This window comes from Aspergillus ambiguus (assembly GCF_047715705.1).
Source record: "Aspergillus ambiguus strain CBS 117.58 unplaced genomic scaffold BDV59scaffold_12, whole genome shotgun sequence".
NCBI classification, from domain to species: Eukaryota; Fungi; Ascomycota; class Eurotiomycetes; order Eurotiales; family Aspergillaceae; genus Aspergillus; species Aspergillus ambiguus.
In genome coordinates, this window is record NW_027395525.1 from 245,404 (window position 1) to 262,250 (window position 16,847).

At 58.4% G+C, this 16,847-nt stretch overlaps 6 protein-coding genes across 6 annotated transcripts; 1 reads left to right on the forward strand and 5 right to left on the reverse strand.

Annotated features, from left to right (window-relative positions):
- Positions 1-245: 245 nt before the first annotated feature.
- On the reverse strand, positions 246-3,135 carry BDV59DRAFT_201288 (uncharacterized protein; the record flags this gene model as incomplete). The annotated part of the gene is made up of 3 exons (XM_073693764.1): positions 246-2,150; positions 2,202-2,933; positions 3,010-3,135. 3 exons carry the CDS (start codon positions 3,133-3,135, stop codon positions 246-248), a joined length of 2,763 nt encoding a protein of 920 aa, XP_073548735.1.
- A 266-nt stretch (positions 3,136-3,401) lies between these two features.
- BDV59DRAFT_176574 (S-adenosylmethionine synthetase) lies at positions 3,402-5,306 on the reverse strand. Its single transcript, XM_073689462.1, has 4 exons — positions 5,125-5,306; positions 5,005-5,062; positions 4,853-4,880; positions 3,402-4,801 (listed from the first exon to the last, which is right to left on the reverse strand). Exons 1-4 carry the CDS (start codon positions 5,202-5,204, stop codon positions 3,801-3,803), a joined length of 1,167 nt encoding a protein of 388 aa, XP_073548736.1. The 5' UTR covers positions 5,205-5,306; the 3' UTR covers positions 3,402-3,800.
- A 152-nt stretch (positions 5,307-5,458) lies between these two features.
- BDV59DRAFT_19627 (putative signal sequence-binding GTPase GPN3) lies at positions 5,459-6,798 on the forward strand. Its single transcript, XM_073692691.1, has one exon. The coding sequence runs from the start codon at positions 5,681-5,683 to the stop codon at positions 6,551-6,553; it is 873 nt and encodes a 290-aa protein (XP_073548737.1). The 5' UTR covers positions 5,459-5,680; the 3' UTR covers positions 6,554-6,798.
- Positions 6,799-7,043: 245 nt separating this feature from the next.
- Positions 7,044-7,609, reverse strand: BDV59DRAFT_201291 (Apq12 family protein; the record flags this gene model as incomplete). Its single annotated transcript, XM_073693765.1, has 2 exons — positions 7,044-7,540; positions 7,570-7,609. The coding sequence occupies 2 exons, from the start codon at positions 7,607-7,609 to the stop codon at positions 7,044-7,046; spliced, it is 537 nt and encodes a 178-aa protein (XP_073548738.1).
- A 132-nt stretch (positions 7,610-7,741) lies between these two features.
- Positions 7,742-10,618, reverse strand: BDV59DRAFT_176577 (uncharacterized protein). The gene is made up of 3 exons (XM_073689463.1): positions 9,818-10,618; positions 8,266-9,761; positions 7,742-8,209 (listed from the first exon to the last, which is right to left on the reverse strand). Exons 1-3 carry the CDS (start codon positions 10,499-10,501, stop codon positions 8,128-8,130), a joined length of 2,262 nt encoding a protein of 753 aa, XP_073548739.1. The 5' UTR covers positions 10,502-10,618; the 3' UTR covers positions 7,742-8,127.
- A 2,052-nt stretch (positions 10,619-12,670) lies between these two features.
- On the reverse strand, positions 12,671-16,840 carry BDV59DRAFT_207396 (armadillo-type protein; the record flags this gene model as incomplete). Its single annotated transcript, XM_073694991.1, has 5 exons — positions 12,671-13,112; positions 13,161-14,441; positions 15,342-15,907; positions 15,957-16,476; positions 16,537-16,840. 5 exons carry the CDS (start codon positions 16,838-16,840, stop codon positions 13,081-13,083), a joined length of 2,703 nt encoding a protein of 900 aa, XP_073548740.1. The 3' UTR covers positions 12,671-13,080.
- Between the last annotated feature and the right edge of the window lie 7 nt (positions 16,841-16,847).

A 16,847-nucleotide genomic window follows, 5' to 3' on the forward strand; every position in this document is an offset into this window, starting at 1 on the left:
CGTCCCCACATTCCTACCACGGTAACTCTAACCACACCTGGAGTGTTCCAGCTCGTTGTACCAAGATTCGCATCCTCTGTTGGAAAAGCTAATCGTCACTGTATGCAAAGTCCGATACTATGTAGACACGACCTTATTTACTCGCCCTCAATTCAAAACGCCTGCGCCATAATCACATGCTCCAAATCATCCCGTGCAATACGGAGGACCCAAACGCCCGCTAAAATCCATACCATGTCACCCCATCACAGAGCAAGTTCGTCGTTGTCCCATCCGAGCTGCGCGTAAATCGACTTCTCTGGTGTCGCGGGCACCGTAGCCCCCTCTTCCGGCACGCGCAACGCCGGCATCTTCTTGACCGGCGGTGTGTCCAGCACAGCCGTACTCGTTGGCCCCGGCACGGATGTCGGTGCTGGAGCCTGTCGCGGCGGAGTCTCCACCACCATGGAGGACTTCCCGCGCGGGAGCGGTTGCGAGAAGGCGTCGACGTGGCGCGAGGACACGGGCGTAGAGGGCGCCGGCGCCGGCACTGCGGTCGCGTCTGTCGCACGAGGAGGCGCCGGGCGTCGCGGCACGCGGAACAGATTCCCCGAGGGGAAACTGGCAGAGGCACCGCCGACGTCGTCGTCGTCGAAGGAATCCAATGGCCTGGCCGGTCGCCGCGTGGGAGTCTCCTGGATGGCGCCGACATCCCTGCGAGGGGTATCGAAGACCGATGCGGATCCAGGGACCACCATCTGCGGGGATCCGTCGCCGCCAAAGAACGACCCCCGGGGCTGTGTGAACGGCCGGGACAGGCTCGTGGGGACGGGAGGCAGCCCGGCCGTCATCACATCCTTCTTTCGACTGCCGCGCGGCGTGGCGGCGACCTGCACGCCCTGCCCGAGGGGGTTGCGGACGGGGTTCTTCGGTTTGCGGCCGCTGCTTCCCGCGCGACGTTTGTCGGCGTCGTCTGCGATGTCGCGGGCGACGAGTTCGCGGTTGGGTTTGCGCAGGGCGACGATCGCCGCGTCCAGCTCCTTCTTCTGGTCTGCCAGCATCTGCACCTTCTTGAGCTTCGTCTCGTGCTGTCGTGCCACCGCGTTCAGGTCCACCTCGCGGTTCTCCACGCGCTTGGCTTTCTGGATCCCGCCTCGCACACTGGCGCTCAGAATCGGCAGCAACGGCTCCATGGACTCTCTCTTCGTCTCGACGTGGGACGGAGCGGTGCTGGACCGGCTGAGGGACGGGGCGGACCGGCGTTGGCTGTGCGAGGAGGCTCTTTCATCCGTGGACACTCGGTGGAGAGAACGCCGGGGGTGCTTCGCAGGCGGTTGACGTTCGACCGCTGCGCCAGGCTCGCCGCGCGACGACTTCTTCGGGAAGGGTGATATCGCGGCGGACACGCCGAGCTTGCGCGTGATCGATTTACACCGGTCTGGGAGCCGCGACGCGTAAAACGGGATGATGACTTCCGTGCAGAAATCGCGAATGGCATCACTCTCGACCTTCTTCCCGGTCATGTGGTGGCTGTTGTAGGCCTTGGCGGGGTCGGGGACGGCTGTATCCTCGAAACTGACAGCGTGCCAGATGCACAGCCGGTCGAGGTGGAGTTCCAGCATGACGCTCAACTCCTGTGCTTTCTTGGACTTCGCTTTGGTCTCCTTCGGGGTCTTGTCGTCCGACTTCTCACCGTGGGCGGCGGCGGCGGTCTTCTTCGCTGCCTCAGCGACTGCCGCTTCCAGCGCCAATGTCTCCAGGATAAGGAGAATCTGGAGCTGGGTCTCGCGCATCCGCAAGTCCGACACGTGTTTCTTCAACTCTGCCTCGCGCGAGGTTTCCACCGGAACTCCGTGGTCCGTCAAGGCGCGATCCTTCCACCATCGGCGGATGAACCGGTCCTCCTCCGGGTACAGGCCGTTCTTGCCGAGCTTCTTTTTCATTTTACTCTTCCGCTTTGTTCGCGGGGGTTCGGCGTCGGAGATGCTGAGCAGGGCGTCCTGGAGCGTAGCGGGCACCGACTCCCGATACTTCAGGTCCATCTTCTTAGCCGTGAGGATGGCCTCGCGGTAGTAATCAATAAGATCCGTCGGCCTGGCCGACTCCGTCTCCGACTGGAACGCCGCACGGCAGCGCGCCAGCGGACCTTTCGCAAAGTACGCCACAGATGTCTAGCCATAATGTAAGTAAAGGCACTGACAGTCCCATCCTGTAGACCATACCTTGGAAACATATAGCGCCTGCAGATACTGCTCCCGCAGATTATCTAGCGTCTCCTGCGGCGACTGCAGGGGGTCATTGTCATTGTCCACGGGGGCAGCCTCAACCGGCGCCTCCTGAGAAATCGAATCCACCCAACCAGGTCCATCTGAGCCTGAGCTCGGCTGCGTCGACAACCGCGGCGCCTGCGCCGGCGCCGAGTCGAACGGAGACACGTCCGTCATGCGCACGTCGTCCTCGACGGAGCCCACAGCAGCCAGACCAAACACGACCGAGACATCGACCTTGGACCGCTTTGCCGCGAACAGGGATTCACAGTCCGGCTCTTCAACTTGCGCCATACACCACCAGTCCGTCGGGGCTGATCCGCGTCGTGCGGGCGCCCGCACCGCAGAAGCAACAGCAGAAGACGGCGACCATCCCTTGACAGCGACAAACACATCGCCTTCCTCGATCTCTCTCACTAGCTTGGAAAGGGCATAGACGCCGGTTTTCACGCGCTCAACGACGTAGAGCGCCCCGTCGGACTCCACCCGCACCGCCAACACCACCGGTTCACCGTGGAGATCATCCGCCTCGAGAATCGGGATGTCGGCGACAAATAGGGAACCCGGTTGGACATGGGAGAGTGAGGTCGGAGAACAGTCGATCCAGGTCAAGGGCAGGCGGGATCGGGGGACGACAGCAACCGGGTCGAGGACGACGTGCGCATCGGACAAGGATGCGGCGGGAGGCTGCGCGTGGAGAAGGGATTAGTCAATGGGGGGGTTCGAGCGAGGAACCGCGGGTTTCGACGTGCAGGGAACGAACCCGAATGCTAATGGGCTGGTCAGCCCAGTCACTGGCTGTATGACATGTTTTGCGCTTCTTGGGCAGAGGACGAGGGGCGTTGGTCGGGTTTGGAGGAATGGATTCGAGGGATCCACGCGAGGCCATGAACGCGTTGGTTAAAGGTACATCCTGTGCGTATGAGGATTGAATATGACGAGTGTGATGACGGGAAGACTTCGATATTGACAATTGAATCAGATCTTGGTGGGTTATGGAGGTGACGGTGGGAAGATGGAGACGCGGACGTGCTGGGCGGGACGCGTTACTTATCAAGTCACTTGACCGCTACTACTATCTACTTCTACTACTACTTTATTTCCATCCACCTCCCTTTACACTCACCCAGACATTACAAAGCTACAAGAACTGAATACGTTGAATAGATTGTTATTCGATGAGATCGAGGCTTATTAAAACTAATAAGTATTGTGTGGTGCATGGAGTTGAAGCATCACCTCCTCGCCAGACACTCATCTAAAGCCCAGCTTGCGACAAGCGTCCACCGCCGTGGCTGTTGGTGTGGTGGTTGTTGAAGACTCTCGCTCCCAATAACGCCGAAAAGATCCTTCCCAGATGTAGTGGTATCATGTTGAATTTATCCTTCGCCAAACCCGTCTTATACAGGCGACCATGCAAAAAGTATATATGAAACACAGCGTCAAAGATGCTTTTTTCTGGTGGTTTTAACATGTCTATGCTCGTGCTTTGAGTTGTTGAAAACAAAGCTCAATCATCATCACATTCGTAACAGGGTCCAGTCACGGGCGCATTTAGAACTTGAGGGCCTTAGCCTTCTCCCAGGGGAAGCTCTGGTTGGTGAAGTGGCCGTTCTTGGCGGTCTGGCAGTAGATGGGCTTGGCCAGGTCGAGCTCCTTGACGATCACACCGGGACGGAGATCGAAGTTGTTGCGGATGATCTGGACCAGCTCCTCGGAGGTCTTGTTGGAGGTGCCGTAGGTCTCGACGAAGACGGACAGGGGCTCAGCGACACCGATGGCGTAGGAGAGCTGGACGAGCACACGACGGGCGAGGCCGGCCTTGACCAGGGACTTGGCCACCCAGCGAGCCACGTAGGCGGCAGAGCGATCGACCTTGGAGTAGTCCTTTCCGGAGAAGGCACCACCACCGTGGGCACCCCAGCCACCGTAGGTGTCGACGATGATCTTACGGCCAGTCAGACCGGCATCACCCTGGGGACCACCGATGACGAAGCGGCCAGAGGGCTGGATGTGGTAGATGGTGCGGTCGTCGAGAAGGTTGGCGGGGATGACCTTCTTGATGATCTTCTCCTTGATAACCTTACGGAGCTCCTCGGTGGAGACATCGTCGGAGTGCTGGGCGGAGACGACGACGGTGTCCACACGGACGGGCTTGACAGCACCGTTGTCGTGGGCGTACTCAATGGTGACCTGGGTCTTGGTGTCGGGACGGAGCCAGGGGATGGAGCCGTTCTCACGGGCCTCCTTCATGGCAGCATTGAGCTTGTGAGAGAGGAGGATGGTGAGGGGGAGAAGCTCGGGGGTCTCATCGGTGGCATAACCGAACATGATACCCTGGTCACCGGCACCGAGCTTCTCAAGCGCCTCCTCGTAGTGGAGACCCTGAGCGATATCAGGGGACTGCTGCTCAATGGCGACCAAGACGTTGCAGGTCTTGTAGTCGAAACCCTTCTCAGAGGCATCGTAACCGATGTCCTTGATGGCACCACGGATGACCTTCTGGTAGTCCAGCTTGGCCTGGGTAGTGATTTCACCGAAGACCATGATCATACCTGGGGAAGTTAGTATGATGGAAAGATAATTATTGATCAGTTTAAACATACCAGTCTTGGTAGCGGTCTCACAAGCGACCTATTACGATGAAGAGTTAATGAGTTGCCCAACAATCGTGGTGGACCATTTGCCAATGGATTCCATTTCCGCCGGGCGGAAATGGTGCTGAGGGGCAGTGCATCAGCGGTGGAAAGGATCATACCTTGGAGAGAGGGTCCTCCGCAAGGCAGGCATCGAGGATGGCATCGGAGACCTGATCACTGCAGGCGAATGACGGTCAGCGAGGATTCTGTCGTCGAACAGCCATGAGGGACAATCATACGCGATCTTATCAGGGTGACCCTCACCGACCGACTCGGAGGTGAAGAGGAAAGTACCCTTAGGCTCAGCAACGCTGCCCATTGTGAGAGTGAGAGGAGAGGAAAAGGTAGAAAAGTTAGAGATTAAAAGTTAAGAAAAGAGAGACGAGGATTGACAGAGGGATGATGGTGGGAGAGGGAGAGGGAGAGAGGGAGAGAAGAGAAGAAGGAGAAAGAGGGGGGGGGGGAGGGGAAAAAAGAAAATGGCGCCATCGTCGCCTCCTCCCCCTCCCGGCGGTCGCGGTCGGCAGAAAAACTTGTCAACAACTCCCGAGACACTCGCTGGACTTGCACTCCCTTCGTGCTGACATCTACTGCATCCCATCTTCTCTTATCGCACTGACTCTCCCCCTCGCATATCCCTCTCACATCAAACCCTCCCGTTGACTTTTTCTACTCGCCAATACCCAATTCCTATCTCTGCGTCAGACAGCTGAACCAGGAGGAAGGAATCTCTCGGACTTTCCAGCCCCGCGGCTGCTCCCACCGCCCTCTCCACATGCACCACATCCTTCCACCATGTCCAAGTTCGGCGTGCTGGTAATGGGTCCCGCGGGCGCGGGCAAAACCACCTTCTGCAACGCCCTCATCCAGCATCTCCAGACCACGCGCCGCAGCTGTTTCTACGTCAATCTCGACCCGGCCGCCGAAACCTTCAGCTACGAGCCGGATCTCGACATCCGCGAGCTGATCACCCTCGAGGATGTCATGGAGGAGCTGGGGCTCGGCCCCAACGGCGGGCTGATCTACTGCTTCGAGTTCCTCCTGCAGAACCTAGACTTCCTGTCCGAGGCCCTCGACCCGCTCAGCGAGGAGTACCTCATTATCTTCGACATGCCCGGCCAGATCGAGCTGTACACCCACGTCCCGCTGCTGCCGTCGCTCGTGCAGTTCCTCTCCCGCGCCGGCCCCCTCAACATCAGCCTCTGCGCCGCCTACCTCCTCGAGAGCACCTTCGTCGTCGACAAGCCCAAGTTCTTCGCCGGCACCCTCAGCGCCATGTCCGCCATGCTCATGCTCGAGATGCCCCACGTCAACATCCTCACCAAGATGGACCAGGTACGCGACATGGTCTCGCGCCGCGAGCTCAAGCGCTTCACCAACGTCGACGTCCAGGCCCTGCAGGATGACGATGACACCGCGGGCAGGGATGACCCCGCCTCCACCGACGCCCTCCTGAGCGGGGGCTCGTTCAAGCAGCTCAACCGCGCCGTCGCCCAGCTGATCGACGACTTCAGCATGGTCTCGTTCCTGCAGCTGAATGTCCAGGACGAGGATAGTGTTGCCGCCGTGCTGAGCTACATCGACGATGCGATCCAGTTCCACGAGGCGCAGGAGCCGCGCGAGCCCGACGACGCCAGGGACGTGGACTACGAAGACGCCGACGTGTGATTGTCCACGGGCGCCTTCCACAAATTAACGACCTGATCAATGACTCGCCTATCATGGTCTAGTCGAGTCTAGTCTACCTGCGGTATGACAGTGCCTCCCGCCTGTCTCCCGGGATGAGCCCGGTCCGGTGGACCAACATCGCCGGATCTTACGGAGACCTCCCACGAAGCGACCAGATCCTTAGGGTCAAGTCTGGCGACCGCTCCCAGACAGGGGAGGCCCCTCCATACTATACCTGACGGATACCAATAACAATGTATCTAATAACTACCGTACATAGTGTCCATCAAGGACTGAAGCAGACCCAAAACGAAGCACGTAATTCATGCACGCATGCCCTCGTCGGAAGAATAAAGTGTATTCAGTAAACGCTCCAAGACGGACCAAACGCATGCGCATGCCAGCATAACACAATCCACGTAAAGCGCAGTCGCAACCCTCGCGCGGAAGAACAAAAACAAAACCCGTATATAAACCAGGCAAAGCACCTCTACCTCCCACCCAGGGGCACCTGATAATCCCTGGCCGTATACCCCGCCCACGCCGAGGACTTGCGCCCGCCCTCGACCCCATCCTGGAAGCTATCCACGAAGCCCTTGGCGGCGCCGTAGAACCAGCCGAGATCGCGGCCGGTCTTCTCGATGCCGGAGGTATACACGTACCAGATGAGGCTGAGGAGGACGGCCCACCAGAGCAGGCGCAGCGCCAGCGACACCCAGAACATGACGAGGCGGCGGCCGTAGTCGAGGATCTTCAGCGACAGGATGAGGACCAGCGCGAGGACGAGGACGGAGACGAGATCGGGCATCGACGAGGCGAGCATCGTCGCGAGCGGCTGGATGATGTACGGGTCCAGGTAGGCGGTCCGGATGTGCGCGACGTGCGGATCCACGTACGTGGCGCGGAGTTGGAGTAGATGGGTGGTTGCCGAGGCGGAGGCGAGGTGTTGGAAGGCTGGATTGTCCTGGACGAGGGAGATGAGGGAGTCTGGGAGGTGTTAATGGGCGTCGCTGCACAGGGTGGAGAAGGGTCTTTCTTGCCTGGGAGGTAGTCCATGGTGAGAGGATTGGTAGAGGGTAGAAAGATGACTAGATGCGCTGAAATCTGTGGGGAAAAGGGTGTTATAAAGGAGGGAATACCGAGAAGACCGGCATTCTACGGTGAAGAGAAGATGAAGTAGATGGAATCTGGAGGTTCGAGACAACCGGAGACCAGCAAAACAATCGTGGAGACAAACAGATCAAACCGTCCGGGGAAACAGGTCATGTGACAGACACCTTCAAGCACATTCCAGACTTCACACGTCTTCTGTATTATGTATATGTGTATGTATATTATATCCAGCGTCCATATATGCGACCATCCAGGAGTCCTCATATATACAACCCCACATCGCTCGTGGCCGGGCGTCAGAAAACATTTACGAACATTCAAGTATGCACAGGGCCCACATCCAAACACGGGATGCAGCCATTCAAACAAAGCACCCATGAAACACCGTAACACCAAGAATCGTGGTATATAAACGTCGAGGGGGTATTATACAGGGCGACGGAAAATCACCCGGGTTCGACTTAGCCCGTCAGGGCGTGGAACGCTTCGCGTTCGGCCTGGATATCCGCTTGGAGCCGGCGGGTTTGGCGCAAGGCCTCATCCCTAACATGTCTCAGTTAGCCACAACACTCTCTGGAACCAAGCACTTTATGACCTACCGGGTCGACTGCAGTTCCGCCACCTCGATCTGGGCGCGGTTCATCCGGCTAACAACCTCGCTCATCTCCCGATCGGCCTCGCGGAGCAGCCGCTCGAGCTCCTTCACTCGCTTCTCCAAGTTTCCAGACTGGACCGCCTGGGTCAGCGGGATTCCGTCCCCGCTAGTGGTTTTGTCGAGGCGAGGAGACCGAGCGCCAAACGGCGACGACGGCGGCTTGGGCGACAGTGCCATGGGGCTCCGCGCACCGGTCTTCATCCGCATCAGCTGGTCGTTATGGCTTGCCTGCAGATTGCGGATCTCTTCTTCGTGCCGCGCCATCTCGTCCTCGGAGTGCTGTTGAGCAGCCAGCAGGGCGTCCTCGAGCTCCTTGAGTCGCGCCTGCATCTCGTTAATCCGGACGGCGGACACTTGCTGTTCCTGTTCGCCCTTGCCAATGGCCTCCGCCAGCCGGCTCCGCAGAGCATGGTTGGCATCCAGCTGCTTCCGCACATGCAGCGCAAGGGCTTCCGTGCGGTCGACCGTCGCCGCCAGCTGCGGAGACTGGGCGGTGCTGGCCTCGGCCGACTCCCGAGCGGCCTGCAGTTGCTGGTAGGCCGATTCTAAGGAAGACGAGGTTGCAAGAACCTCGGCGAATCCGTCCTTGTCGGCGGCGAGGGCCTCGGGGAGGTTGACATCATGCTCCTGCAGCAACACGCGGAGAGAGCCAGTCTCCTGTTCCGCGCGGTCCAGATCCATCTTCAATCCCGCGAGACCCTTTTCGCACTGCCATTTCTGCTCCAGAGCCTCCTCGGCGCGCTGGCGAAGATAAGTCACCTCCTCTTGCAGATTGCGCACTTCTCGTTCGTATCCCAGCTTCCGCGGGGATCCTGATTGTTGCGCGCGCGCCAGCTCCAACTCCAGCATGCGGGTCCGCTTCTCGTTTTCGCGAGCCTCGTGGGCCTGGCGGTCCAGGAGACGCCGGAGCGCTTGATGGAGCGCGTCACGCTGTGCTTCCACGCCCTCCATGCGGTCCGCCAGGGACTCTCGAGTATCGCGGTCCTTGACGGACAGCGAATTCGAGCGTGAAAGGGAGCCCGAACCAGAAAGAGTGCCGGGCCGGCCGGGCATACGAGCGAGCGAATTCGACCGCGACAACCCTGCGCTTCCACGGGGAGACCCTCCGTCCTCCGCAATTGAAGCGAATCGGGTGCCGTGCAGCTGGGCCAGAGACGCGTTCTCGATCTTGAGGGCTTCGATTTCCTCGATCAGCCGTTGGACCTCGGATGGGTGTGAGATGCCGTTGCCGCTTTGGAGCTGAGGGACCACCTCATCCCGAAGATGATCGCGGTCATTGCGGAGCTGCTCCAGCTCCACCCTCATGGCGGTCAGAAGGTCTTCGAAGTTGTCTTTGATTTGGCGCTCTTCGGCCAGCTTCCTGCGCGTATCCTCGAGGGCGATCTCGAGCTCTTTGGTCTTGGAGGAGAGGTCGGAGAATTCGACTCTTTCGCGACGGAGCTGCGGGGACGGGGTTAGGACTGGGAGTAGAGAAGGGGAAGGGTGAGTCCACCTACCTGATGTACTTGGGATTCTAATATTTGGATATGCGATTCCGTCGCGGCCCGACGGGACCGTTCTTCCTGCCACTTTTGAGTCAAGTCGACTTTGAGCTGGGCACGTTCTTGTTCCGCCGCGCGGCGGAATTTTTCGATGTCTTCGGAGCGCCCATCGTAGGTGTATCGGATGGAGCTGGTGCCGGAGTCGGAGAAGTAGTCGCTGGTGCGGCGGTTGGGGATGTCCAGGGGCATCTCGGACTGCAAGCGCTCGACGAGGTCCTCCAGCTCCATTTCGCGGCGAATGGAGCCGGCCAGCTCGGAGCTGATCTCGCGCAGCTCATTTTCCAGCTCGGCGATTTGCGCCGACGAACCGGACTCCAGGACACTGGCGCTGCTGAGGGAAGGGTTCCGGCCCGGGCCGAAGCTCCCCTGCCGCTTGACGGGGTCGAAGGGGACGGTGGTGGACGGGGTGATGGAGAAGGAGGCGCTCGGGATGGAGGGCGGCATGGGGGAGAGTGGTGAACGGCCGGCGTCCGAAATCTCGGTGCTGGAGGACTCTGCGCCGGGGGAGGAAGCGGCGCCGCGCCAGCCGAAAAACGAGCTGATCTTGTTTCCGGGGGTCTTGGGCTGTTTGGGGTCGGCGACCCCGGTGGAATCTATGCGGAGAGGAGGCGGGCGGTTGGCCGGGGGGTGTAGGGCCATGGTTGACGGGCGGTTGGGAAAGGAGGCGGGCGACTTGAGCACTGGAATGAACGGTTCGCTGACGAGACGACTATGTACGGGGGTCCCATTCGTGAACTGGGAGCGATACTCGGAATGGTTGTCGTCGTCGTCGTCGTCGTCGTCGCTGTCGTCGCCGTCTTCCAGGCCCGTGTAGGAGGCGGCGACGGTATCTATACGAAGCGCCGACGCGGAGGGACCGCCACGGGGGAATCTGACAGGGCAGGGGTTAGTCTGGGTGGTATAAGAAAAGGTATGGAGTGGGAGTAACTGGAGGGGGAGATCAGGGAGCCGGTGTGGGAGGGGGTCAGGGGGGCGGGACAAAGCGAGGTGCAGCTGTCACCGCTGTCACAGTTGTCATTCATACCTGTGCAGGTTCCGGGGAACAAAAGCCACAGGGTCGTCATGCAGCGAGGGAGGAAGAGAAGGAGGAAGAGAAGAAACAGGAGGCGAGGAGGGAGAAGAAGAGTTGGGAACAGGGGCACCTTCGGGGTCAGACCCTTGGTGATAGGCGGATGAAGAAATAGTAGCATCGGAGGACGAGCGAACAGGACCAGGCGGAGAAGGCCAAGTCGGGGCCATCATTGGGAGAGGCGGGCGAGCAGGAGAGAGAGAGAGACACTCGTTGGTCAATGAGGGCTGGATCGACGCGCCCTCATGGGGGACATGAAGCCTTGACGCCGTGGTGAGAGAGCACGGGGCAGAAGAAAGGGGGTGGATCCTGTTAGCCCTGGAGGAGTACCTGAGGTAGTACCTAGTAGGAACTGGTAGTATAGGCCAGTTAGTTATTTCTATATTTTCTGTTTTTCTGTAATGTAAATGTAATGTGGTCTATTCTATATTCTATACCATCTTTTATTCTATACACATGATTATTGATCCTATATACCTAATATCATGCCTACTGCTACCTCCTTAGTACCTTCGACGTACTGCTCATGCCCCCACTTCAGGGGTAATTCTTCCCGTACGATCGACTGACTCGTGCCGCTAGTCGCTAGTCCACCCTATCAGTCCTGCTTGCCAGATTATCAGCTCTGCATAGAGAGCCCTCCCTCGAGTACTGGAGTACTCGAGTACGGAGTACGGAGTACACTGTATCGTATAGAGTCATCGAGTAATAGAGTATTCCTCCTACATGACACCCCCATTCCTCGGCTTCTCTGCACCAGCGATCCCTTAGCTGCACCATATTTTTAGATTCAGCCATCATCCCCTGACTCCTGCCAGCCTAAATATAAATCGGCATCAATTTGAAACCTCGACCAATATCCTCCATTCTAGACCTCCTTCGACAGGAATAGTCGCCGTCTTGCCGCCGCCCTGCTCCATCTAGTCCACGCCACCGCTGTCACCACAGCATTCCGCATCCCTGTCGAGGACGAGTCGGATCTAGACGTGCATGCACTACCAGTTCTCGAACGGCTACTGCTTCCTTCACACGCAAGGGGTCAAAGCTTGCCCAGCCTCGTCACACTACAGCATATCACAGATCGTCCAGCGCCTAGGCTTTACCGCCGCGTCACTTCTCCCGATCAATGAGAACAAAGTTCGTTGACTTGATGATTTAAATCCGGTCTGTCAGACACTTCATGGCATGTATATAATACGGGATAAAGTTTGTTGACTTGCTTTAGACTTCCTTTCTCAGACTATGAGGATGCCTGAGGCACACGATTGCCTAGTTAGGCATACTCACCATGGCGGGAGGTCTCCACGACAGATACCTCTCCATACTCTTTTCTCTACGCGGGATATCCATAAAGCTAGTATACTACTATGTCAGAGGATCTTCGCTTCCTCTTACTCAAATGCACTGTCGTCAACAAATCGCTGTTGTGGCTCTCCCCCACCCTATCGCTTGTAGAAAGGAACTATCAAACGTGCCGTCAACCATTGCACTTCCATCCGAGCTCTTGGAATGGACGGGTCAAACGCGAACGTAAGGCTGCATATGCTTGTCACATACCGTCAAGGCCTCTCCCGGCTACGGTCCGGAGATAAGGCCCGGTTTCTAGAGGATGCCGCATTGATACTAGAGAGACTGAAAACGAAATCGTTCAAGCTGCAGCTGGCCTGCTGGGGTTGTTCAGGGCAATAGTGCGTGCTCGAAATTTGCAGCCCTGTGAATCTCTAGTGGATGCAGGAGTCTCTAGTATAAAAATTTGGGACATTTTCAGCAATTTCATCAACTTGGATGATTTTTCGTTAACAGATTCATGGTATAAGATTGGCTGGGCAGTAGCACAGAGGCGGGACCTAAGGAAAATGATTGTTGATTTAGTCGTAGAGAACCGCAATACTCTGCACTACGCCGGATAAGACTAGTACTACAGGCTAACATCTTACTATTAGAGATGCAGGAACCAGAAATTGAAAGCCTGTATATAACAGCAGGAACTATATACCTAAGTAAATATACAACGAAGACAAATGCCTTACTCCAGGTACAACGCCAGGAGCTAGATCAAAACATAACCAACATAAATATACACTTCAATAATCGCTCTCTTAAATCATAACCATAACCATAATCCATAACCACGTTACCTGGAACACCCTCAGTATGGGATGAAATCAAATCGCATGCGGTCTGCTCCGTTAGCGTCTACTTCTCTCCCAGCAGAACCACACCACTTACCGAGATACTGACTCCAACCCTCGTTCTCATCCAGCTGGTCAGACCAGTACTGCTCTAAAAACTTCAGCGACTGCATCACATTCGGGATGTGAATCGTATCATGCAGCGACGAAAGCAACTGGCGCACCTGGTCACGGTCCTCGCCGCGCGCCTCACAGCCCGCAATGAACAGCGGCGTAGTGAGCATCACCCACGGACTGAGCCCCGGCGAGGGACCGATCAACGCCGTGCATTCGAGGATCCTCCGGACGGACCGCTGCACCTCCGGCGACGACGCCGGCGTCTGCCGCAGCCGCCGATGGATCTGGATGAGCGCGCTGTGCTGGAACGCCTCGTTGCAGAGACCCAGCTGCCGAATGCACTCCGCCGACAGGCCCTCCACAACGCCCGGGTAGAACGCTGGCTGTGTCGACGCCGCCGCCTGGTCCATTAGACTCCGCAGCTGCGACTCCAGCGCCGCCGCCTCGCCATGCACCACCACCTCTGTCCCCTCGACGCCCGACACCAACCCCGTCTCCTGCCGACTCTGGTCCCTCCGCCACGCTGCCGCCCCGATCTCGCGGAAGATCGCCGCCAGGCTGACCGTGAACCCCCAGTAGTCGTCGAGGTAGTCCGGCGCATCGGGCTGGCCCAGGGCGCTGGTGGCGGGCGGGGCGGTGCCGCCGCCGATGGGCGGCCCGTTGCCCGTCAGCGCCGTCAGCGACACAATCGACCAGTACCAGCGGTCCAGGTACCAGCGGAAGCCGGCGGACGAGCGCGGCGACATGGCCTCCTGGTGGCCACTCGTGGCGTCCATCAGCGCCCGGGCGCCTTCGATGTGCGCGCGCCACGAGTTGGGGTGGATGGCACCGGAGTGGATCTCCGCGAGGCAGAGCGTGCGCGCGGTGGCGAGCAGCGCGGCGGAGTTCTTGTCCGCCGGGTTCTGGAGCTCCTTGCGGAAGTGTTCCAGGCTGAAGGCCATCAGGCGCGCGATGTCCGGCGCCGACTTCACGTTCTCAGACTGGTTGTGGAGCGACTGCAGGTGGATGGCGGAGAGCGCCATGGTGGCGTAGAGCAACGACGGGGTCTGCAGCGCCATCGGGACGAGCGTCTTGCAGATGTCTTGCTGCATGCCCGGGTGGCACGCCGTGATCTGGGAGGCATCGTTGAGGAAGTGATGCAGGAGGGCCTTCTGGTCAGAGGTCAGGGAGGCGAGCGGATCGACCGGACGGGTCAGCACCATGGTGTTCAGCGTGGTGGGAGGCGCGTTGGTCGTGTAGATGAACTCGCCGGGGGCATATTCTGCAGGAGGTGCATTAGACGGGGGTCTCTCATAGGATCGAGCAGCAAGGATACCAACCTAGCCTCTGCGTTCCCTCGCAGGCCCCGAATCTCGATCGCGAGAAAGCCCTTCCTCCCCACTGTAGCTGCATGGCATATCGACACGGCGTCCCCGCGGTCTGACAACGCCCGCAACTGGGCCGCTGTTCGTCACATTTCTGCCGTCGGGCTTTACATCGCTTGCAGCCGTGGAACGATCGAGACATCGGGTTGGAGATGTGGCGGTAAGTGGATGAGTTCGTCCGGCCTTTTTTTTTTTTTTTTGCTCGGTGTTTTCTGGGGCCCCTCTCCCCTATTTTAGTTCCTCGGATGTTCAGTAGCGGGGACGATCTCGTTCGTCTTCTCTCGTGCGGTGATCTGCGTGAGGAAGACGTGATCTGGGGATGATCTGTCTATGGAATGAGGCTATCAGGCGCTTCCAAAGACTGGCGTCAGGACCCTGAATAGGGCTGGTGGTTCGGAGTATCGAGAAGATCGCAGAAGATAAGCAGGATGCAGTCGGACCCGCACACTGTATATAGCGGCGGATCCTCCAGGCCAAAGATCCACCACGACAGGAGGGGGGAGCGAGAGTACAGCGTCTGTTGGTGGTGATGAGGTTGGAGAAGGTCAGATCGATCTGGTAAGCCTGCGGGGTCGATCTTTATACCAGATTAGTTATTGTCGACCCTCCTTCTTACGGATACGGAGAGGCCCATCGCTCTCGCCACCACCTGAACCAAATCTCTTCGGACAAATTACATCACTATATGCACAGACGATCTTAGAATAAAGGCAATATCGGATATATTCACAAATCCCACACAATGCAAATTCAGTCGTCAAATGTATAGCGCAGCCACTCGCCCACCGCTCGCAAACTTTCCCATCTCACCGATTCGTCCTTGTCCGCCATCAGCTCCATCACCCGCGCCTTCAGCCCTAACTTCTCCAGCTGAGTCCGGCGCTCCGGCAGCTCCTTCACCAGGTGGCCCACATCGTTGCACCCAATCGCAAGAACCTGCTTGTCGGTGTCCCAGCTCTTCGAGAGAATCTCCGCCAGCTTCTTGGGGAGCGCCCCGTTGCCGTCATCCAGGATCCGACGGGCGTTATCCTTCCAGAAGGTAGGGTTCCGGTGGGGCGGGGACCAGCGCAGGTGGCCCGACTGCAGCTCCGCGGCGTACTGGTCGAATGTCGTCTGCGTTTTCGTATACTCGTCCAGCATCTCCGACAGCAGCTTCAGGTCCTCGAGAAGGTCGGGATCGGTCAGGTGGCGACCCGACATGTTGGTGAGGAGCGCAGGGAGTCGGACAAACACGGCAACGGGCAGGAGGGTGGTACGGTTGGAGGAGAGGAGGTTGCGCAGGGTCGCAAGGAGAAGCCGGGTGGTCTTCTCTTTCGGGGAGAGTCGCAGAAGATGGGTGTAGAGCTGGATGATCTCGTAGTCGCTGTCTTGGTCAGCATCAAGGTACACTAGGGTAGAGCCGGGCTACATACGCCTGCAGTCCATCGCCTACTAGTGCCCCCTGGAAGCTCAGCTGCCACAGAACAAGCAGAACGCGATACAGAAGTTGGAGCCCCACTCCACCAGAAAGGCCTGGCTCGATCGCCCGCGAACTGCCCGCCAGGGTGCTGGAACTACTATCCTTTCCTCCCGTAGTGGTACGCAGGATCTCGACCAAGGGGTCGACCGTGTTACTCCGCTCCTTCCAGAAGATCTCCCGAGCTCTCGCAGTCAGCAAAAGTGCCGACAACTCCCGCACCCCAATGTCCTGCAGCCCGTTGTCTTGGTTGCGGGTCAAGGTGCTGAGATAGGTGTAGAGCTGCGGAAGCGCGGCTTCGTCGCGGGCGGTCGGTTTGGAAGAGGAAACAAGACTGATCGACACCAGTTGCGTGAGGAACGTGGAAGTGAGCAGAGGAATCGGGTCGTCGGTGTTGGCCGTGTGGCTCAAGAAGGGAAGGAAAGGTCTATAGGGGTCGGGATGTGCGACGAGGGCGGAGGAGAGAGCCGGGACATCTGCATCGTGCGGAGGGTCAGCGCATTGCTTCAGGCTGGAGTGACAAGTGGAATCCGTACCGTTGATCAGGTCCGCGGCGAGAACTAGAATATACTGGACGATATCGGATCTCTTGGACGCCAGGTCCAAGACGCTTTTCGTTTCCGGGCCGCCGGCGAGCAGACCAACATATCCGGCCACATCACCCTCGATGGTCTGACGCCGCTGATCCTTCCGGACCTTGTCCACTGCCTTGATCTTCTTCAGATGGTCGTCGGTGATGTTCCCAGCTCGCACTGCACCCTCCCAGGGGATCGGACGAGCTCGAATGTTGTTCTGGAGGGAGCTGAGATAAGTGGGAGGCTCCAGGGGCAAGGACGACATGGTTGGG